The 24,121-nt window shown below is 39.1% G+C and overlaps 1 protein-coding gene across 2 annotated transcripts in view; it reads left to right on the top strand.

The window, feature by feature from the left end:
* The window catches only part of cep44 (centrosomal protein 44), a 74,368-nt gene that overhangs the window by 13,568 nt on the left and 36,679 nt on the right, over window positions 1–24,121 (top strand). For both annotated transcript variants that reach the window (XM_043704568.2, XM_087973859.1), the window contains exons 3-5: window positions 8,920–9,067; window positions 21,233–21,379; window positions 23,129–23,236. In XM_043704568.2, coding sequence (XP_043560503.1) covers window positions 8,920–9,067; window positions 21,233–21,379; window positions 23,129–23,236 — 403 coding nt within the window. The remainder of the gene's footprint in view (window positions 1–8,919; window positions 9,068–21,232; window positions 21,380–23,128; window positions 23,237–24,121) is intronic.

Below are 24,121 nucleotides of genomic sequence, written 5' to 3'. Positions count from 1 at the left end.
GGAGCAATGAACCTGCACTCCAAGGTCTCTTTGTTCAGCAACACACCCTAGGACTTACATAAGTGTATAAGTCCTGCTAAGATTTGCTTTCTCAAAATGCGGCACCTCGCATTTATCTGAATTAAATTCCATCTGCCACTTCTCAGCCCATTGGCCCATCTGGTTCAGATCCTGTTATAATCTGAGGTAGCCCTCTTTGCTGTCCACTACACCTCCAATTTTGGTGTCATCTGCAAACTTACTAACTGTACCTCTTATGCTCGCATCCAAATCATTTATGTAAATGACAAAAAGTAGAGGACCCAGCACCAATCCTTGTGACACTCAACTGGTCACAGGCCTCCACTCTGAAAAACAACCTTCCACCACCACCCTCAGTCTTTTACCTTTGAGCCAGTTCTGTATCCAAATGGCTAGTTCTCCCTGTATTTCATGAGATCTAACCTTGTTAATCAGTCTCCCATGGGGAACCTTGTCGAACACCTTACTGAAGTCCATATAGATCACATCTACCGCTCTGCCCTCATCAATCCTCTTTGTTATTTCCTCAAAAAAACTCAATCAAGTTTGTGAGACATGATTTCCCACGCACAAAGCCATGTTGACCATCCTTAATCAGTCCTTGCCTTTCCAAATACATGTACATCCTGACCCTCAGGATTGCCTCCAACAATTTGCCCACCACTGACGTCAGGCTCACTGGTCTATAGTTCCCTGGCTTGTCCTTACCACCCTTCCTAAACAGTGGCATCACATTAGCCAAACTCCAGTCTTCCGGCACCTCACCTGTGACAATCGATGATACAAATATCTCAGCAAGAGGCCCAGTAATCACTTCTCTAGCTTCCCACAGAGTTCTAGGGTACACCTGATCAGGTCCTGGGAATTTATCCACCTTTATGTGTCTCAAGACATTGAGCACTTCCCCCTCTGTAATTAGGGAATTTTGCAAGGTGTCACCATCTATTTCCCTACAGTCTATATCTTCCATGTCCTTTTCCATAGTAAATACTGATGCAAAATACTCGTTTAGTATCTCCCCCAATTTCTGCGGCTCCACACAAAGGCCACCTTAGAACATAGAACAGTACAGCGCAAAACAGGCCCTTCGGCCCTCAATACTGTGCTGACCTGTGGACATTTCTCAGCTCGTCCCCCTACACTATCCCAAAATTATCCATGAGCTTATCTAAGGATTGTTCAAATCTCCCTAATGTGGCTGAGTTGACTACCTTAGTAGGTAGGGCATTCCACACCCTTACCACTCTCTGTGTAAAGAACTTGCCTCTGACATCAGTCTTAAATCTATCACCCCTCAATTTGTAGTTATGCCCTCTCGTACAAGCTGACATCATCCTCGGAAAAAGTCTTTCTCTGTCTACCCTATCTAATCCTCTGATCATCTTGTATATCTCTATCAAATCCCCCCTTAGCCTTCTTCTTTCCAATGAGAAAAAACCCAAGTCTCTCAGCCTTTCCTCATAAGACCTTCCCTCCAGACCAGGCAACATCCTGGTAAATCTCCTCTGCACCTTTTCCAATACTTCCACATCCTTTTTGTAATGGGGAGACTAGAACTGTACACAATATTCCAAGTGTGGCCGCACCAGCGTTTTGTATAGTTGCAGAATGATATTGCGGTTCTGGAACTCAATTCCTCCACCAATGAAACCTAACACACCGTTTGCCTTCTTAACAGCACTGTCCACCTGTGTGGCAACTTTCAGGGATCTATGCACATGGACTCCAAGATCCCTCTGCACATCCACACTACCAAGAATCTTTCCATTGACCAAGTACTCTGCCTTCCTGTTATTCTTCCCAAAGTGCATCACCTTACATTTAGCTGAATTGAACTTCATTTGCCACTTCTCAGCCCAATTCTGCAGTTTATCCAAATCCCCCTGCAACCTGTAACATTCTTCCAAACTGTCCACTACTCCACTGACTTTAGTGTCGTCTGCAAATATACTAATCCATCCATCTGTGCCTGCGTCTAAGTCATTTATAGAAATGACAATCAACAGTGGTCCCAAAACAGATCCTTGTGGAACACCATTAGTAACTGGACTCCAGACTGAATATTTTCCATCAACCACCACTCGCTGCCTTCTTCCAGAGAGCCAGTTTCTAATCCAAACTGCTAAATCACCCTCAATTCCATGCCTCTGCATTTTCTCCATTACCCTACCATGTGGAACCTTATCAAAGGCTTTACTGAAGTCCAAGTATACCACATCAACTGCCCTACCCTCATCTACATGCTTGGTCACCTTCTCAAAAAACTCAGAGGTTTGTGAGACACGACCTGCCCTTGACAAAACCACGTTGACTATCTGAAATCAAATTGTTGCTTGCTAGATGATTATAAATCTTATCTCTTATAAGCCTTTCCAAAACCTTTCCTACAACAGAAGTAAGGCTCAAATGACAAAGCCAAAGGCTCTGCTATCTCCTCCCTAGCTTCGCAGAGAATCCTCGGATAGATCCCATCCGGCCCAGGGGGTTTGTCTACTTTCACTCCTTTTGGAATTGATAACACCTGTGTGTAACTAACCTCAATCCTTTCTAGTCTAATATCTCGTACCTCATTTTTCTCCTCTACAATATTCTCCTTTTCCTGAGTAAACACCGATGAGAAATGTTCATTTAGCACCTCTCCGATCTCTACACGGTCCACACTCAACTTCCCACTTCTGTCTTTGACTGGCCTATTCCAACCCTAATCATCCTTTTATTCCTCACATACCTATAGAAAGCTTTAGGGTTCTCCTTTATTCTATTTGCTAAAGACTGCTCGTGTCCTCTTTTTGCTCTTCTTAACTCTAACCTTGCTGATCTTTGAGGGGCTCAGTTTTCTCCCTGGTTACCCTTTTGTCCTTAACGTATTTGTAAAAACCCTTTGGATTCTCCTTAATTCTATTTGCCAAAGCTATCTCATATCCCCTTTTTGCCCTCCTGATTTCCCTCTTAAGTATACTCCTACTGCCTTTGTACTCTTCTAAGGATTCACTCGATCTATCCTGTCTATACCTTACGTATGTTTCCTTCTTTTTCTTAACCAACCCCTCAATTTCTTTCGTCATCCAGCATTCCCTCTACCTACCAGCCTTTCCTTTCACCCTGACAGAATTATACTTTCTCTGGATTCTCGTTATCTCAATTTGAACGCTTCCCATTTTCCAGTCGTCCCTTTACCTGCGAACATCTGCCCCCAATCAGCTTTTGAAAGTTCTTGTCTAATAATGTCAAAATTGGCCTTTCTCCAATTTAGAACTTCAACTTTTAGATCTGATCTTTCCTTTTCCATCACTATTTCAAATCTAATAGAATTATGGTCGCTGACCCCAAAGTGCTCTCCCACTGACACCTCAGTCACCTGCCCTGCCTTATTTCCCAAGAGTAGGTCAAGTTTGGCACCTTCTCAAGTAGGTACATCCATAATGAATTGATAACATACTGAATCAGAAAATTTTCTTGTACGCACTTAACAAATTCCTCTCCATCTAAACCTATAACACTATGGCAGTCCCAGTCTATGTTCGGAAAGTTAAAATCCCCGACCATAATTACCCTATTATTCTTACAGATAGCTGTGATCTCCTTACAAATTTGTTTCTCAATTTCCTTCTGACTATTAGGGGGGGTCTATAATTCAATCCCAATAAGGTGATCATTCCTTTCTTATTTCTCAGTTCCACCCAAGTAACTTCCCTGGATATATTTCCAGGAATATCCTTCCTCAGCACAGATCTTTCTTAATAACTCTGTAATTGGCCTTACTTAACTTGAAGACTCTGGTTTGACACCTGAGTTACTTTCCCTCAAACTGAAATTGAGATTGTACCATGTTGTGATTGCTACAAGTTAAAGGATCCTTAACTGTGTAACCCTGTTCGGGCAGCATCTGAGGAGCAGGAAAATCAACGTTTCGGGCAAAACCCTTCATCGGGAAGGTTCCCGTCATTCCTGACGAAGAGCTTTTGCCCGAAACGTCGATTTTCCTGCTCCTCAGATGCTGCCTGACCTGCTGTGTTTTTCCAGCACCACTCTAATTTCAACTCTGATCTCCAGCATCTGCAGTCCTCACTTTCTCCCTGTGTAACCCTGTTGTTAATCCTACCTCAAATGACATTACTAAATTAAAAATAGCCTGTTTCTGGCTAGGTTCTGCAATGTCCTACAGTAAAAAACAATTTCTGATGCACTCTACAATTTCATCTTCCATGCAGCCTTGTCCAGAAGGTTTGATATGCAGATTAGTATCACAATGACAATTGTAACGACCTTCTTGCTCATCTTATATTCTGCTTTATACTTTGTCCTACAGTGAGGCCTACCATTCTCACCCATGACTTTCTACCCTTGCTATCCCTTATTTCCATCCAAACTGATTCTGCATCTGGATGCATTGTACCTTCATCATTACTCCCATTGGACTGATAACACCCCTTAATAAGCTACCCTACCTTTTTTTTCCTTTTCACCTAGTCTTCTGGAATGTTAAATGCCTTTGAATATTGAGTTTCTAATCTTGGTCACTCAGCTATTATAGATACATGATTGCATCAAGTCATATTCATTTATTTCTGTTTGTGCCATTATCTCTTGTTACAAAAGCTGCATGTTTTCAGATGAAGAATCTTAAACTTTGACTTTTTACCATTATTACTTGTTTTAATTTCTGCTACACTCTATGTATACTTCCTACATTTTCTTGTCACACTTTTATTAGCAGTCACCTTTCCACTACCCTGCAACTCAACTCTCTCATTTCTTTTTTACATTCCAAATTTCCTTTCAATTGAACCCACTCTTCCCACTAAGCCATTTAAAGCTGTTTCTATAAACCTAGTTCCACAATTTGCCAGACACAGGTTGTAATATGACTCTCACAATGCCTATCACAATAGATCAGCTCTCTATTTGTTTCCCTCGCACTAGCATCAATGCTCCTTGAATTGGAAGCCATTTCTCCCACTCCAGTCTTTGAGCCATGCATTTACCTTTGCAAACATAGTTCCCTATGCTAATTTGCATGTGATTCCAGTAGTAATCTGGAAATTACTACCTTTGTAATTGTAGTTCTGCTTTTTAATTTAGCTTCAAGCTGCTCATAATTCCTTAGCAAAACCTCTTTCCTAATCTTACTTGTATCATTGGTACGTACATGGACTACAGGATCTTGTGCTTCTGACCCCATCTTCCTCCCCAACCCAGAAAGTGTCCTGAACCTTGTCGTCAGGTAGGCAGCAGAGCCTTCAGGAATCTCTGTCTTCGCTGCAGAGAACAGTATTCGTTCCTTTAACTGTGCTATCTATCAGTATTACTGCTATATTCCTCTTTTCTGCCCCAACTTGAATGATACTCCGGACTATAGTGGTGTGGGTAGTTTGCTTAATTAGGGCCAAATTGTTCAGGAGAGATGTTAGGACGACTTCTACACACAAAAGTTGATGCTAGATTAGTTGTTAAGCATTGGATAAAAAATTAGCTTGACGGCAGGAGATAAAGTGCGGTGGTAGAAGGTTGTTTTTTGGACTGCATGCTTCTGACCTGTAGTATTTTGCAGGGATTGGTGCAATGTTCACTGTTGTTTGTCATTTATATAAACAATTTGGATGAGAATATAGGAAACGTGTTTTGTAAGTTTGTGAATGAACACCAAAATTTGGTGATATAGTGGGCAATGACGAAAATTAGCTCCGAGTACAATGGAATCTTAATCAGCTGGGCCCATGGACGAAGGAGTGGCAAATGGAATTTAATTTAGATAAATATGAGGTGTTGCATTTTGGTAAGACAAACCATGGCAGGGCTTGCATAGTTAATGGTAAGGCTCAGGGGAGTGTTGTTGAACAGGGGTTCAGGTACATTGTTCCTTGAAAGTGACGTCACAGGTAGACAAGGTGATGAAGAAGGCATTTGGCACGCTTGCCTTTGTTGGTCAGTGCATTGAGTTTAGGAGTTCAGTTGTCATGTTGCCACTGTGGTTTTGGAGGTCATTTTTGGAGTACAGTTCTGGTTGCTCTGTTCTAGGAAGGATATTATTAAATTTGAAAGGGTGCAGAAAAGATTTACAAGGATGTTGCTGGGACTGGAGGGTTTGACTTATAAGGAGTTATAAGTAGGCTGGGACTTTTTTCCCTGAAGCGTAGGAGGTTCAGGGATGACCTTTGTAGAGGTTCATAAAACCATGAGAGACATAAATAAGGTGAATAGCAAAGGTCTTTTCCCTAGGATAGGGGAGATCAAAATTAGAGGTTATAGGTTTAAGTTGAGAGGAAAAAGATCTAAAAGGGACCTTTGGGTCTACTTTTCCACGCAGAAGGTGGTGCATACATGGAAACAACTGTCAGAGGAAGTGGTAGAGGCAGGTGCAGTTACACCATTAAAAGACATTTAGATATGTCCAGAATAGGAAAGAAAGGGTTTGTGATATGGGTTAAATGCAGGCAAATTGGGCTAGTTTAGTTGAGAAACCTGGTCAGCATGGATGAGTTGGACTGAGGGGTCTGTCTCTGTGCTGTATGACTTTATCACTCAAAGGTACTAAAGAATGGCAGGTGGAAGGAGTTCAGCCACAGATCTCATTGAATGGCAGAACAGGTTTGAGGGGTTGCATGGTCTGCTCCTGTTCTTATGGTTGTGACAGGCACCATTTAAATGCACGATTCTTTTTTTCTTGTTAACTTTCTTTGAAGCCTTTGTTCCACTAAAACTAATAGTAATATTCCACTACTCCTTACAATTATAACTTTCACTCTGGTACAGTTTTTATGTGCTTCTATATTGCGACTGCCAAAAAACCTCCGTGCTCTAACTCAAATCTAGTCAATGTATTGATCAAATTTGTCGTTGTTAATTTGGTTTAGTTTTATATCGCTCTCCTTATGTGCTTGGAAGGTTGTAAAGATGTTTGAGGTCATAAAATATTTGTGATTAAATTTTCATCTCTGAAAGCCAACCAGTTAGGCTTAAATAATGATGGTAGTTATATATGTGTAGTTTTTGTCAACCATCTTTGCAACAAAAAGCATTTGTACACGTCTGAGATATGTGGCCCATAAAAAGTAAGTCTTCACTGGTTGTATAGCCTGTGTTAAGATTCTGATACCATAGTTGCTGATGGAAAATGTGCTAACCCTTTATGTATCAGCTCTTAGATAAATCAGAAACATTTCTTATTCCAGTTTTTTTCCCATCATCTTTTGAAGCCAATAATCTGTGCTGACAGCTTCCAGTAGGTCATCTAGAAACCCAACCTAGATTCATGTGTATAGACAGTGAATGTTGACAGATCAAACCTCCGATTTCCTGCTCTGCGTGGTTTCATTAGTAGAATCAATGCATTTAGCCAGAACAGAGAGCTTTTAATTTTATTTTTTGAAAACATCTTGCTGTTGCATGTTATTACTTAGCAGCTGGAGCAGATGTAGAGACTGGACAATAATGGGTTAATCATTTGAGTCCTGGCTTGTTCTGTTAAAGATATGTCCCTGTAGCCTATTTATGGCAGATGCTTTCTGTTTGGCTCCAGTAAGGAAAATGTCAGCTGGTATCATTCAAGCTAGACAAAGCCAAAACTTCGCTGACAACTTTCATCGCTTAGCCCCAGAATGTTTTGGTTGAGGAAGGGGGAAGGATTACGGCCACTGATAATTATTGGGTAGATTTTGTAAATAAGTTCAGGATTACATTAACCAGCACTACAAATAAAATAGACAGAATTAAACATCAACTATCAAATGCTTTTGAAGTTCATATCATTTGAAGTTGATTTTGCTTTTATACGCATAGTTAATGACTGCAGAGTAGAAATTTATTGCTCAATAACAGGATCTTCAGATTGAACGAAAGGCCAACCACAGTAGCAAATGTTGGACTTCAGGAAAAGAGTTGGTAATTTTTTAATTGGAGACCAGGTTTATAAGACAACCATTGCCAATGTATGGGAACAATTATATTAAAATGTCAAGATATCCAACAACAAAATAAATTCAACTGAACTAGAGTATAACCTTTTGGATTATCATCCATTCTGGTCAACCTGTTATGGTTTGCTTTCTGTTTATGTTGAGGCATTGAGCTATAATTGTACGTCAATTTAGATTATTTTTTGAACAGCGTGCATGGTCTTTTATTAATGCCCAAAATTGTTCTATTCCAATTAAAATTTAGTTCCCTAAGATAAAATTAATCTTTTATTTTTATTGAAAAAGAGTCATAACGGGCTCCGTTAACTCTGTTTTTCTCTCTCCACAAATGCTACATACTTGCTGAGTTTCTCCAGCATTCTTTTATTTCAGATTTCCAGCATCTGCAGTATTTTGCCTTTATAAAATTATTTTTTTCTGGTGTAATACTAATGAAGATGCTTCAAAACTCTAACTTGTACTGTCTTGAGCTTGAATTCTTGAGTCTTGAGATAATATGATGAGACAGATCTATGCTGAAAAGAAAAAAGTGTAAAAAGAAACAATTTGCACCTTTACTAATTTGCGTAGTTGCAGTGTTATTTTCGAACCAATATCCAAATACAGAAAAGCATTCTATTAATATAAATCTACAATGAGAAAAATGTACATGTCTCTAATGTAAATTTATAAGACATAGTAAATGACAACAGTGGCAGAAATCTGACTTGATATTTAATGAGTAGTCATGTACATTTTCTCTCCAGACCTGAATGCTTTAACATGATCAGGTCCAGACTCACTCAGTGCATTTGAGTACACAGACCTTTGGCTCAATATAGCTACAACACCAGATTATGTAAATTGTCATTTCTAAATAAAGTGCAAATTAATAGACAGTTTAGGTCCAGCTGTTGGTTGCATTTAGTAAGCTTAATGTAGGAAGTTAGCTAATGATGATAGTAGGACTAAACAGTTTAAGATTTAATTTTATGTTTTGTAGTCTTGCTAAGGGTGATCCTGCTGCCTTTCTGCCAATCATCAGTTTTGCCTTCACCTCATACTCCACATATGTGACCGAGCAGCTACTAACATCTGGAGTAGAACTTACGGGAAAGAATGACTCACGCTTTCTCGATGCCATTTATAAGGTACAACTGTTTTTGTTGGTGAGCCATGCTAAACACTGAAGCTTCTGCATGCTAGATTTAAAAAGTGGAAGAAATACAATTTGTTTCGTCTTTTTGTAAATTAACTTTTGTCTGTATGTTTAGCCTGTAAATTTCTAAGCTTAAGTTATTGAGATAAGTTGAAACTTCATGTGGCGAGATGTACAAGTGTACATTACATCCAGTAATTTTTGTTTACTCTTGACTTTACTCCTTTGATTTTCTTTTCTTTACCTTGCTTCTTTTGTCAGTAAGTCATCTGCAGTCTATGTTATTTCCTTCCAAATAGTCTTTTGTCCTGTGTGACCAAAGGTGTCCTGAATCCTAAAGGTTCAGTGAATGAATGCATCCAATTTTATTTTATTTTATTTTGATCCTTCCCTAGCTTGGTAATACTAATTTAGTTTTAAAATATCTGTACTGCAACCTTGGCTTAAAACATTTAAATTTAAGCTTAATATAGTGTCCAAATCCAGGAGCAAACCTGTGATCTTCCTGGCTTGTGCACGCTTTCACTGAGTTAGTGGGAGTTCTCCCAAATGAACTGTTCACAAGTTCATTTAAATGATTTTCGATGGACACTCATACTGTCTTTCTCTTTCATTCCTTCACTACTTCTTCCCTTTACTCCCATCTTATCTGTCACTTCTTGAAAAGCATAAATTAGTATAGTTTGGAAGTGAAAAATTTAGCGTCACATTTTATCTCCTAAAACGTGCCTTGAGTGTGTTTTATCATTATTGTCATTCATGAATATGATCATTCATAAACTTTTTATCTTCAATTGGCTGATGGTCTACTTCTGTTATGATTTTCCTTCTTTAGAAATGGCAAGGAAGGTTATGTGGAAGGCAAATAATTGCATGGGTGGACTATGGGGAGCTACCATATCCGCTATAACAGCAATTAATAGACAATACGTGCAGGAGTAGGCCATTCTGCCCTTCGAGCCAGCGCCACCATTCATTATGATCATGGCTGATCATCCTCAATCAATATCATGTTCCTGCCTTATCCCCATAACCCTTGATTCCACTATCCTTAAGAGCTCCATCCAACTCCTTCTTGCAAGTATCCAGAGACTTGGCCTCCCACAGCCCTCTGGGGCAGAGCATTCCATACACCACCACTCTCTGGGTGAAGAAGTTTCTCCTCAACTCTGTTCTAAGTGGCCTACCCCTTATTTTTAAACTGTGTCCTCTGGTTCGGGACTCACCCATCAGCAGAAACATGCTTCCTGCCTCCAGAGTGTCCAATCCTCTAATAATCTTATACGTCTCAATCAGGTCCCCTCTCAGCCTTCTAAACTCAAGGGTATACAAGCCCAGTCACTCCAATCTTTCAGCATAAGATAGTCTCGCCATTCCGGGAATTGACCTCGTGAACCTACGCGACACTCCCTCAATAGCCAGAATGTCTTTCCTCAAATTTGGAGACCAAAACTGCGCACAATATTCCAGGTGAGGTCTCAGGGCCCTGTACAGCTGCAGAAAGACCTCTTTGCTTCTATACCTACTCTTGGGAAATAAGGCAGGGCAGGTGACTGAGGTGTCAGTGGGGGAGCACTTTGGGGCCAACGAACATAATTCTATTCGTTTTAAAATAGTGATGGAAAAGGATAGACCAGATCTAAAAGTTGAAGTTCTAAATTGGAGAAAGGCCAATTTTGACAGTATTAGGCAAGAACTTTCGAAAGCTGAGTGGAGGCAGATGTTCGCAGGTAAAGGGACGGCTGGAAAATGGGAAGCCTTCAGAAATGAGATAACAAGAATCCAGAGAAAGTATATTCCCGTCAGGGTGAAAGGGAAGGCTCGTAGGTATAGGGAATGCTGGATGACTAAAGAAATTGAGGGTTTGGTTAAGAAAAAGGAAGCATATGTCAGGTATAGACAGGATAGATCAAGTGAATCCTTAGAAGAGTATAAAGGAAGTAGGAGTATACTTAAGAGGGAAATCAGGAGGGCAAAATGGGGACATGAGATAGCTTTGGCAAATAGAATTAAGGAGAATCCAAAGGGTTTTTACAAATATATTAAGGACAAAAGGGTAACTAGGGAGAGAATAGGGCCCCTCAAAGATCAGCAAAGCGGCCTTTGCGTGGAGCCACAGAAAATGGGGGAGATACTAAATGATACTAGCCATTTTGCATCAGTATTTACTGTGGAAAAGGATATGGAAGATATAGACTGTAGGGAAATAGATGGTGACATCTTGCAAAATGTCCAGATTACAGAGGAGGAAGTACTGGATATCTTGAAACGGTTAAAGGTGGATAAATCCCCAGGACCTGATCAGGAGTACCCGAGAACTCTGTGGGAAGCTAGAGAAGGGATTACTGGGCCTCTTGCTGAGATATTTGTATCATCGCTAGTCACAGGTGAGGTACCGGAAGACTGGAGGTTGGCAAACATGGTGCCACTGTTTAAGAAGGGCGGTAAAGACAAGCCAGGGAACTATAGACCGGTGAGCCTGACCTCGGTGGTGGGCAAGTTGTTGGAGGGAATCCTGAGGGACAAGATGTACATGTATTTAGAAAGGCAAGGACTGATTCGGGATATTCAACATTGCTTTGTGCATGGGAAATCATGTCTCACAAACTTGATTATGTTTTTTGAAGAAGTAACAAAGAAGATTGATGAGGGCAGAGCAGTAGATGTGATCTATATGGACTTCAGTAAGGCGTTCGACAAGGTTCCCCATGGGAGACTGATGAGCAAGGTTAGATCTCACGGAATACAGGGAGAACTAGCCATTTGGATACAGAACTGGCTCAAAGGTAGAAGACAGCGGGTGGTGGTGGTGGAGGGTTGTTTTTCAGACTGGAGGCCTGTGACCAGTGAGTGCCACAAGGATCGGTGCTGGGTCCTCTACTTTTTGTCATTTACATAAATGATTTGGATGCAAGCATAAGAGGTACAGTTAGTAAGTTTGCAGATGACACCAAAATTGGAGGTGTAGTGGACAGCGAAGAGGTTACCTCAGATTACAACAGGATCTGGACCAGATGGGCCAATGGGCTGAGAAGTGGCAGATGGGAGTTTAATTCAGATAAATGCGAGGTGCCGCATTTTGAGAAAGCAAATTTTAGCAGGACTTATACACTTAATGGTAAGGTCCTAGGTAGTGTTGCTGAACAAAGAGACCTTGGGGTGCAGGTTCATAGCTCCTTGAAAGTGGAGTCACACGTAGATAGGATAGTGAAGAAGGCGTTTGGTATGCTTTCCTTTATTGGTATTGAGTATTGAGTACAGGTGTTGGGAGGTCATGTTACGGCTGTATAGACATTGGTTAGGCCACTGTTGGAATATTGTGCGCAATTCTGGTCTCCTTCCTATCGGAACGATGTTGTGAAACTTGAAAGCGTTCAGAAAAGATTTACAAGGATGTTGCCAGAGTTGGAGGATCTGAGCTACAGAGAGAGGCTGAACAGCCTGGGTCTGTTTTCCCTGGAGCGTCGAAGGCTGAGGGGTGACCTTATAGAGGTTTACAAAATTATGAGGGGCATGGATAGGATAAATAGGCAAAGTCTTTTCCCTGGGGTCGGGGAGTGCAGAACTAGAGGGCATAGGTTTAGGGTGAGAGGGGAAAAATATAAAAGAGACCTAAAAGGCAACGTTTTCACGCAGAGGGTGGTACGTGTATGGAATGAGCTGCCAGAGGCCAAGAAACACTTAGAAGTTCTTCACAGCTGAACAGCCTGAATCTCCAGTAAGGCTCTTCAACCTGTAATTAGTTGGCAGCCTCTGGTCGGGTGGGATTTCAGTGCCAAGCTTCCTGGTTAGACAAGAAAATCATCGGATAGAACTGAAGTTTTTAAGTGGTTCAGAATCTGGTGAGCTATCCACTTGCTGGGGCAAGAAGTTAATTGTCTCTGAAGTCGCTTGCCAAACACATTGTATACAAAGCGTGAAATGTCAATCTAACAGTAGAGGTGAATATAACATGACTCAAATTATCCATATATGGTTCATGGCAATCAGATTATGTGAAGCTGGGTAAATGCAACATATTTTATCTTTACATAGTATCCTGTTTTCTGGAACTCTTGTGAGGTACTTTGTATAATTAATTCCTTTGAAGATTTTGTAGACAAATGTGGCAGCCATTTTGTACATGCAACAACAACGTTACACAAATAGTCAGATGCATAGACAGTTAATCTGGGTTACTGTTGGTCCTCCTTCAAATTATTAAGTTTACTCAAATCACAGAAAGCAGATCTTGATTTAGCATCCCACTGAAACAATCCCACTAAACAGTACAAGTTTATTGCCTTAAAATAATCCTGATTAACAGCTTAAACTGAAACTATTTTGGCTCCTGATCAGGATACAGTTGTTTCTACTATAACACAGTAGTTCCGTTCTTGTGCAACCAAGTGTTATTAAAAAAAATCATGTAATAGCAGCACTGTTTAAACTAATGGGGTCAGAATTGCATTATAACCAATGCATGCCTTAAAAGTTAGGTGCTTTAGAAACGATGTTTCCAATTCGTCAATTGCATGAGAGCAACTTTGCAGTAATGAAAAGCACATTATAGCAGAATGACCTGTATTGAAATAAGCTGATGGCTCAATTCACTTTGGACATGCCTTTGGGACTGGATGAGCAAGCTATTTTATCTCTTGTCCATAGTTGAATTCAGTTTTCAAGGGAAGTAAAGCTGGAGGATGATAACAAGGGCATGCAGATATTGTACAGTTTAAATTTTACGATCATGTCATCTCTTTTTATAATACCATAATAAATTCCTCTGTTTACATTTATAATGGGAACAGATTCTACTAACCTGTTCCACTATAATTCCGTCTTCCTGTTAACTGTGTTGTAGAATCACCACTTAGAGGAAGGTGCAAATATGATGTGGCTGTTTATAAAGGCTGTTTCATTACACAAGTAGACATAGGGATTTGTAATGATGGGGCATGCGCAGTTCTAAGGTTTTTACTAAATTATAAGTAAGAATTAGATGTTTTTCTGTCATAACTTTCTGCAAATTGTCACTTGTATTTTTATTTGACAAAAAATTATTTTCATAATTTTAGAATGCTGTAAATTCACAGAGTTAAACTGCCTTGTTTATTGAACTATTTCCCCTGCTGTACTTGTTGTTAAATATAGAGTATGAGTTGCATGTGAATTAATCCCTTTCATCATTAACATCCTGTATAACTACTTCAATAAATCATCTAAGACTTTCCAGGGTACTGGAGGATTGTGACAGCTTTACTAAATAGAAGCTACTTATTTCTGTTGTGTATCTTGTTCTAAAGTCACTTTTTTTATCAAAGTGGATCAAGTAAGCAGGTTAAATGGGTTGAAATAGTAAATTATGCAGAGCTAATCTGTAGTGCTGTGCTGGTAGAATGCAGTTTTTTAGCTGATGGAATGTCAAGAATCAGCTGATAATTCAGTAGTTGTTTAGAGTTTCTAATTCTGCTGTAATTTAGCATTTGAGTATTTTGGAATTAGTACCATCTGACCAAATCAATATCATTTTATATTTCTTTTAATTTGATTCGGGAATAGTTGTAAACAAACATTGAATATTTCAATAAGATGAACAGCATCCTTGGGAGAAGCATGCTTTCATCTTTCTTGCATGTTTCATGTATTTGCGTTGAACTGAATGCAAATGTTTTTCTTTTGATTAGTAATGAATGCTGTTTCAGAACAGAATGCTCTTATGAGTGTCCAAGTCTGAGACTCTTGTTTAAGTTAAATACATTTACAAAGGCTATTGCATTTATCCCTTCCAAGGAAAGCTATTTCTCAGAGTAATACAGAGCAATTTGTCAAAACATGCTGAATTAGTAAGATACTGTATTGCTTTTAACTTTGAGTCATCCATTACTTTAATATGAAATGACAAAATTGTGCTGCCACCAGTGCAAGCTTTTAAACTTTCAGTTGTGAAGGGTCATTTATGCAGAATGGTTCCTCTCAGGGTTCTTCAATTTACACAGAGTTACATAAAACAGCTTTCTTTCTTTCAATGTTTCTGCCCTATTGAATATGTATTTGTCTTAGAACTAAATGCAAGTCATTAATTGATGTACAAAATAAAAAATAATTAATATTAGAAATAGTTCAACTATTCAACTTTGATGGAATATGGTTGTCAATCCATACCTAATTTCCCTTGAAGTAGGTGGCTTGCTAGGCAATTTCAAAGGGCAGAAAAGAGTGAATCACATTGCTGTGGGTATGGAATCACATGTCGGTCAGACTGGATAAGAATGGCAGGTTTCCTTGACTAAAGGATTTGTGAATGAAATGAGGTTTTACAACAATTGTCTCATGGCAACATACTGAGATTCACTTTTCAATTTCAGATTTAATTACGTGAATTCAAATTCCAAATTGGGATTTAATCTGGTGATCCAAGAGAACTATTCTGGGTCTCTGGTCTCCTAGTCAAGTGACAGTATTACTATATCACCCATGTTTAACACAGTACTTGAAACCCATCTTTGACCAGGTTTTCATTCATCTACTCTGGTATCTCTTCAGTGTTAAGACTCAGTTTTTTTTATTTTATTCATTCTTGTAATATGAGTATAATTGGCAAGGCCATAAATTATTGCCATCACGAAATGCGCTCGAGTGGTTGATGGTGAGCCATCTTGAACTGCTGCAGTCCATGTATTAGGAGGAAGTTTCAGGACTTTGACGTAGGTTAATGGTTGTGGGTTTGGAAGTGGTGTTTAAGTGTTGTCATGGAGCCTTTGAGAGCTGTTTGGTGATACACTAGTGCTCCTAGTAAATTCTTTGGAATAATTCATTATGATAAAGATGTTATATAAATGTAATCTGTGATTTTTTTTAATCAGTTAGTTTTCATACTTTTTTAAAAAGTATTCATTCATGGGATGTAAGCTTTACTCGCTGAGCCAGCCTTAGTTGTCCTTGAGAATTTGATGGTGAGCTACCTTTCTGAACTGCTGCAGTCCATTTGATACTGCTATGCCCACAATGCTGTTAGAGAGGGGAGTTCAATGATTTTGATCTGGTAACAATGAAGAAATGGTGATATACTTCCAAGTCAGAATGGTGAGTAGCTTGGGAATACTTGTGATAGTGTTCCCATATATCTGTTGCCTTCCCCTTGTAGATGGTAGTAGTTGTCTGTTTGGAAGGAGCCTTGATGAATTTATGCAGTGCATCTTGTAGGTGGTTTACACTGCTGCTTGTGTCCTTTGCTTGTGGAGGGAGGCATTTCTTGAAGATATGTCCTGGATGATATCAAGCTTCTTGAGTGTTATTGGAGCTGCACCCATCCAGGCAAGTGGGGAATATTCCATCACACTCCTGACTTTTGCCTTGTAGATGGTGGACCAGCTTTGGGGAGTCAGGAGGTGAGTTCCTCACTGCATGATTCCTGACCTGCTCTTGCAGCTGCACATATCTTGTATTTACATATTGTGAAATCAATGGGCTGTCGTGATTCATGGTTGCCTGTCTTCTCATCTTAGTCGAGAGTGTGGTGCTGGAAAAGCACAGCAGGTCAATCAGTCCGAGGAACAGAAGAATCGACATTTTGGGCATAAGCCCTTCATCTGGAATGAAGCTTCTGGGCTGGGGAGCTGTGAGCTAAATGGGAAGGGGATGGGGCTGGGGAAAAGGGAGGTGAGAATACAATAGGTAGATGAGAGAGGGGGAGAAGGTGATAGATCGGAGAGGAGGGTTGAGCGGATAGATGGTAAAGACGATGGACAGGTCAAGAGGGTGGTGCCGAGTGGGAGGCTTGGGACCTGGATAAGGTAGGGGAGGGGAAATGGGGAAATTGGTGAAATCCACATTAATCCTGTGTGGTTGCAGGGTCCCAAGGCAGAAGATGAGGCATTCTTCCTCGAGGCGTTGGGTGGTTAGGATTTGGCGATGGAGGAGGCCCAGGACCTGCATGTCCTTGGTGGAGTGCAGGGGGAGTTGAAGTGTTTAGCCATGGAGCAGTGGGATTGGTTTGTATGGGTGTCCCAGAGATGTTCTCTGAAACGATCTGCAAGTTGGTGTCCCATCTCCCAAGTGTAGAGGAGACCACATTGGATGCATTGGAAACAGAAGCTGACATTTGTGAAGGTACAGGTAAATTTCTGTTGGATGTGGAAGGATCCTTTGGGGCCTTGGACAGAGGTGAGGGGGTAGATGTGGCTGCAGGTTTTGCAGGGGAAGATGCCGGGAAAGGGGTGAGGGCTGGTGGGAGGCATGGATCTGACAAGGGAGTCACAAAGGGAATTGTCCATTCCCACCAGCCCTCACCTAACCCCCGGCACCTTCCCCTGCCATTGCAGGAAGTGCAAAACCTGCGCCCACACCTCTTCCCTCACCTTCGACCAGATATCCGAACCTAATCTAGTTCCATTTGTTGTTACATGGCTCATATGCCTTTAAACCCTTCCTATTCATTAACCCATCTAGATGCCTTTTAAATGGTGTAATTATACCAGTTTCCATCACTTCCTCTGGCAGCTCATTCCATACACGGACCACCCTCTGCGGGAAAAGGTTGCCCCTTATATCCTTTTTATATCTTTCCCCTTTCAACCTGAACCTATACCCTCTAGTTGTGGACTCCCCCACCCCAGGGAAAAGACCTTGTCTGTTTATCCAATCCAAAACCCTCATGGTTTTATAATCCTCTACAAGGTCACCCCTCAGTCTTCGATGCTCAAGGAAAAACACCCCCAGCCTATTCAGCCTCTCCCTACAGCTCAAATTCTCCAACCCTGGCAACATCCTTGTAAATATTGTCTGAACCCTTCCAAGATTCACAACTTCTTTCTCATAGAAGGGAGACCACAATTGCACACAACATTCCAACAGGGGCCTAACCAATATCCTGTACAGCTGCAGCATGACCTCCAAACTCCTACACTCAGTGCTCTGACCAATAAAGGAAGGCATACCAAATGCCGCCTTCACTACTCTATCTACCTGCAACTCTACTTTCAAGGAACTATGAACCTGCACTCCAAGATCTTTTTGTTCAGCAATGCTTACCAGGATTGGTAGATATGCCTCCTATGTTCACATCCAAATCATCTATATAAATGACGAAAAGCAGTGGACCCAACACTGATCCTTGTGGCACACCACTGGTCACAGGTCTCCAGTCTGAAAGTCAACCCTCCACCACTGTCCTCTGTCTTCTATCTTTGAGCCAGTTCTGTATCCAAATGGCTAGTTCTCCCTGTATTCAGTGAGATCTCACTTTGCTGACCAGTCTACCATGAGGATCCTTGTTGGTAGCCTTACTGTAGTCCATATAGACCACGTCCTTCGCTCTGCCCTCATCAGTCCTCTTCATTACAACTTCAAAAAGCTCAGTGAAGTTCCTTCATGACCAATGGCTAAATATTCTATAACAAAAACAGAGAATGCTGGAAAATCTCAGCAGTTCTGCCAACATCTGTGGAGAGAAATCAGAATTAATGTACTGGGACCATTGACCCTCCTTCAGAAGGAGGTCTGTTTTGTTCTGAAGAAGGATCACTGGATCTGAAATGTTAACTCTGATTTTTCTGCAGGTATCGCCAGAACTACTGAGTTTTTCCCAGTGATATCTGCTTTTGCTTCAGATTTCCAGCATCCACTGTTCTTTTGTTTTTTTTAAATTACATATTATATGAAAACATCTCAGAAATAGACTGCTTGCAGTTTATACCTTGTTACAAATGTGCAAAAATATATAAAAACTATAACATGTTAATTGGCTATTTAGACTTATTAGTTTGTGTTTATGTTGACCATTTAATTGAAAGTAGTTTTCATCACATTTATCCAAACCATCCCCTTACTCCTTTAAACATTTTTCTCCATGCAATTATCCAACTAATTATGAATGTTGACATCAATCTTCAACAATACTTTTGATTCATTGCCCAATCTGAAAATCAAACAACAGTCAAGAAAATTAGTTGTAGAAATCTCAGCCCCTTCTATGTACTCTAAACTAGCTTGATTTGGTTTCATCCTCAGATTGTAGAATACAGACAATGCAAAAAGAAGCCATTCAGCCATTTGAAACAGCAATCCAAATAGTCCCACTCCCCTACTTTTCTCTGTGGCCTTTGTGATGATGCTGTGTCTTTGAGAGGTTATTTTGTCCTGGTATCTTTTAAGAGAGAGATTGAACGTGAGGTGCTGAGCTGGTTAGTGAGGATCACTTGAGTAAACAACTTGATAGGTCATTTAAAAAATATTAAACAGCCTGAATGGGTGTGGCCAGCTCTCACAGATCAAAGTCTCTGGATTTTGTATTTTCAGTAGCATCAGAAGCTGTTGGAGTCATAATAGAGTTGGGGGTTTCTATAAATGTCTCCTGGCTGCTACCCTCTGAATTTTCTCTTGGTGCTTTTTTGGGAATTTGCCTTTTTTCCAAGTGGTGTGTTTATGGAGTGTTACTTTATTGGAACAGTTAATAATACTTACTGTAAGTATTGCTCAGTTAAATTTTCCAATAGAGTTGTTAATCTAAATTCCTTTCTTTCATTGCACTTTAACTGTAGTGTTTAAATAAATTGTATTTTGCTTTGTCGAGTAGTTTGGCCAGTTGCATTGCATGTGGAACATAGCACTTCACATTTACTTTTAAAATAAGATAAAATAGGGTCTCGGCTACCTTCTTAAAATATTTTGATGGGTCTGGTCTGATCCATAACAGCTTGTAAATTGTCCCCCTCAAGTACTTGTTCAATTCCCTTTGAAGATTACCATTACTTCTACTATCCTTTTCAAACAGTGCATCATGACTTGCTGTGTAAAATACTCTCATCTCCCCTCAGCTTCTTTTCCTAATTGTCCTCAAGTTACCTATCCTCCTGCAATCAGGTTACAACTTTTTGGCTGTTTTACGCAGTAACGGAGAAGCTCACAAGGTGAATCTAACATAAGATTTAAAAATTATGAGAGACTTAGATTGTAAACAATTAAGATAAATGTTTCTACTGGTTGAAGAAACAGCCTTATTTTGATTGCAACCCAAAGTTAAAATGGATTCATCCATATCCCTAACTTTACATATTTCTTCCTCCACATTTTTGTCTATCCTCTAGAACACATTTTCATATTTTGCTTTCCTCCATCATATGTACATTAAACTGCATCTGCTATGTATTTACTTCTTAGTTTTCAATGATTTTAAATTTACTATCAATCAGCATATATTACATTTTCTCTATGTTCAAATTATCTTTATTAAATTGTGATAAAAGGCTCCGTGGCAAGGTGAACATAATCTTCCATTGAGTTCCGTCTTTTTGAGTTCTGTAGCTTCAGTTCAAGCATGAATTATAAGCTTTAAATGGTGGTTGAAAGCATACACCACTGAGCTGGTACAGGATCCAATGTCTACAGTATGTAAGTCAAGAAGTACTATCTTTCGTTCAATTACAGATTTAGTCAAAATATTTCATTTGCATTTATTTTTGATTTGTGGTCTTTTTATTAAATAACTCTAAATCAACCTGTATAATAGCTTGCATTTATTGTAAAGATTTATCTCTTTTAAGTATTCCTAAATGGAAACAAAATGTTGATGTCATGCCACAGTAGCAGATTCTACAGTCTAGAATGATAAAACTGCATATTATTTTTCAAACTAAAATTAAATTTCTTTAGTATCAGGTCATTTGAACTATTTTGCAAAATATATCTAACGTTTGCAGAGTAAAGTAGTACTTCACTTTTCTGATGCATATTTCCAGAAACTAATCTGTTTTTGTCAGAATGGATGTTTGACATTAAACATTTTTTAAAAATAGAATAGCCTTGTTCTGATAAATATCTCATGTAAGTCCTAAATGCATGTTTGTAAAACATGAAATCTAATGATTGAAATTATGCGCCAAAGGCATTAAATATGTAATCTGGAACAATTACTTAATCACATTTAGTTTTAGAATTGCAGTCTTTCATATGCATTTTCGTGGCTTAGATTAATGCTGGTGTATTTAAAAAAATACTTGAATAACAAGTTTAAACTGCAAGGATTTTAAATTTATTTCTTTAACATGCATAAATATAGCTGAATGAAGTCCTAAAATTCTAATTTAAGCCCCCATTCTCTGTTGAAAATAGCAAACTGGATAATAATTTACTTCAATGTGTGGTGCTTACCATCTGTTGTTATTATGCCTTTTTATAGGTTCTACGAGACCAGTTCCAGTATAAACCATTACTGTTAAAGGATCAGTTTCTTCACTATGGGTTTGCAGAAAGAAAGATGCAGTTTTCCTGCGATATAATAAACTTGGTAATGAAAAGGCATAAGGAGCTGAGCAGCCTCAACAAGGTATTTGGCAAGCAAGAATTTCAAAGTAATGAATTTTTAAAATGTACATATGTATGCAAGTTATTGTTTTTGCCATGAGGAGCAGAAGTTCTAGGTGTTTATTTTGCTCATTCTTTAACCAATGCAGACTGAAGCCAATATGAACATCTTGATCACCACCCTAACTGATTTTGTTTTATTTATGATAAACTGAGGAACAAGCCGGAGACATCCTGGTCTGTACAGCTCATCTGCTCATTTTTTTAAGCAGCTGAACTGTCATTGAAGAAGGTATTTAAGTAAATTACAAAATTTGTGTCAGGAAGTGGAAATTGTTGAACTAAGTAGTAGTGGCAAAGTCCTTGTTTTATCTGCTGTGCTGTACAGGATAACATTTCAAGATTTGTATTTAATTTTCTCTTACATTGTTGGTGTAGCTAAATGTCATTTATTTCGCAATAGAGTTGCACTGGCTGATAACAAAATCTCCCTAAAGTATGCAGAATTAATTCTGGCTCCTCCTAGATGAGAAAGGACAAATGGGGCCTGACAGGGAAACCATCACTGCTTCCCTAATTGGGCTCTTGCTTAAAATAGTAGATTGGTTTCTGATGGTGTAATCTGAAACTGATGTGTATTTAAAGGGGATTTTCCAGGCTTGGGCTGGGTGTATTTGTAGCCAGTAATTTATGTGCGCAATATAGTTAGATTGGGCTGAGGAAGGAGTGGCTATGTCTTGAGCATATTCGTGATGTGGGACTTAATACTGCACCTCTGGAGGACCATCAATTTAGTGAAATATGCCCTTTGGATTGTGTAATACTTGCTAACTTTCCAGTCCAAAGAGTTGTCCTGAACTGAGTCTTGCACACTGGCACATTCCAAGGTCAGACTACATGCTGCGGCGTGAAGTGAAGCTTGAGACAGCCACTATAGAGATGCAATAGGGAAAGGTCACTGTGTAAGGTCTTTCACCTATTATGTGCTGGAGGACTGGAAACTTGGGCTATATGCCTGATAGGTAATATGTATACAGTGCAAACTTGATAATCTGAACGAGATGGGCGGGTACTATTTTGTTCGGATAATCAATTATTTGGAAAATCGATTAAATGCCTTTCCTCTGGGACTCTGCCCCGCCCCGCCCCCCCCCCCCCCCCCCCCCCATCATCTCCCCCAACCTGGTCCTATTCCGCCCCCAACCCGATATTGTACTTGTATAATTTTTATGAATAAAATATATTTTAGTGAAAAAATATTTTTCCTGTTTGATTGTATACTTGTCCCTTTATCTCATTTCTGGCAACCAGAGGATTTAAAATTGTGGCCATCATCTTCAACATTTGTATTAGATGATTGTTTTGCTTGGAGATAAGATGAGCACATATCATGTGTTCAGCAGACTAACATGTGAAACTTTGCTGCATTTAGTGACAGTTTGAACAAAATAGTTTGAACTCTTCAATTATGACTGAGCTGTTCTGAAAACATAACCATGTTGTGGCCTATTAGGAAATAGAATGTGTTATATAACCAACAATTTTTCTTGCGCTGAAGAATTGTTCTCAGTTTCTGGAGGAAGATCAGGATGGGTCAAATCAAGATTAAGCCAATAATTTTATTTAGCAAGTACTTCAGTTTCAGTTTAATTTTATAATATTAACAATCCTGTTAAAATATAAATGCATTTATATGTGGAGCAGTAATTTTACAATAGCATGATGATAACCATTAGAAAGTAATTTGATTTTCTTATTTTGTTGAATTCAGATCAAGGCAGAACCAAATAAGAATTCAAATTATCCTGTAAAAATTCAGTCACGATTTAAATGTGCATCACTTATTCCTGAAAACTTACCATCTGAATCAAGTGTACCAGTAAGTACCTAACTGCATTTTTAAATGTATCCTTTCATAGAGTGTAGGCAAAGCCAGCATTTTACTTAGAGGCAAACAACTCTACAGTATGGAAATAGCATTTGTTCCTTCAAATCCATTTTGTGCTTAATGAAACATGAAGAATCTTATCTATTTTCACAGTTTTTTTTTCTAGCAATACACTTTCCTTAAAAACAGTTCATGGACTGTTTCAGCAATGATTTGTGCCAGGGAATTTCATATCTTTATTACACTGGAAAGAAACTATTTCAATCCTTCCCTTTAAGTCTTTTTGTTAACTGAAACTTATGTGCTCCCTTTATTATCTCTGTACCTAATAGAATGAATGTAACTTGAATTATAGTACTGAACATAAGTATTGCTGAAAAATAATTACATTTTCTTAAAACTTTTTGCTTATCACTGAAGAGGACAATTCAGAAGAACATTAATATAAGGGGAAATCACCAATTATGTAGTACAAATATTGGTTTCCACTTATTTGGTACTGATATATTCAGAGTCCTTGATTTTCAGTCTTCATCTGAAAGCGCCTCACCTTGTCTGTAATTAGTATGTCTAATAATTTTATCAATTATTTGTGGCATAATTACATTGTTTGCATTTATAATGTTTTATTTTACATTTAAGAACAGTTATTAAACTATATAAATAAATCTAGGCATTGTTGAAGATGGGTCTGAGGCAATGATTGTTCAAACAAAAAAATAAGCTTACTAGTACATGTGACAGAATGTTTGAGATATGATTAAAAATTGAAATTCTAGTTTTAGGGTTTTGAAACTACCAGCTTGAAGAAAAGCATGATTTTAACAGATTTATAATAATTTATAGCCAATTTAATTCATAGCTTTTTACTTTATT

Source organism: Chiloscyllium plagiosum, unplaced genomic scaffold (genome assembly GCF_037043375.1).
Source record: "Chiloscyllium plagiosum isolate Xiang-an unplaced genomic scaffold, Cpla_swu_hap1 HiC_scaffold_2, whole genome shotgun sequence".
In the NCBI taxonomy this organism is placed as follows: Eukaryota; Metazoa; Chordata; class Chondrichthyes; order Orectolobiformes; family Hemiscylliidae; genus Chiloscyllium; species Chiloscyllium plagiosum.
Note: the sequence above shows the minus strand (reverse complement) of the source record. Positions and strands in the feature narration are given on the sequence as shown.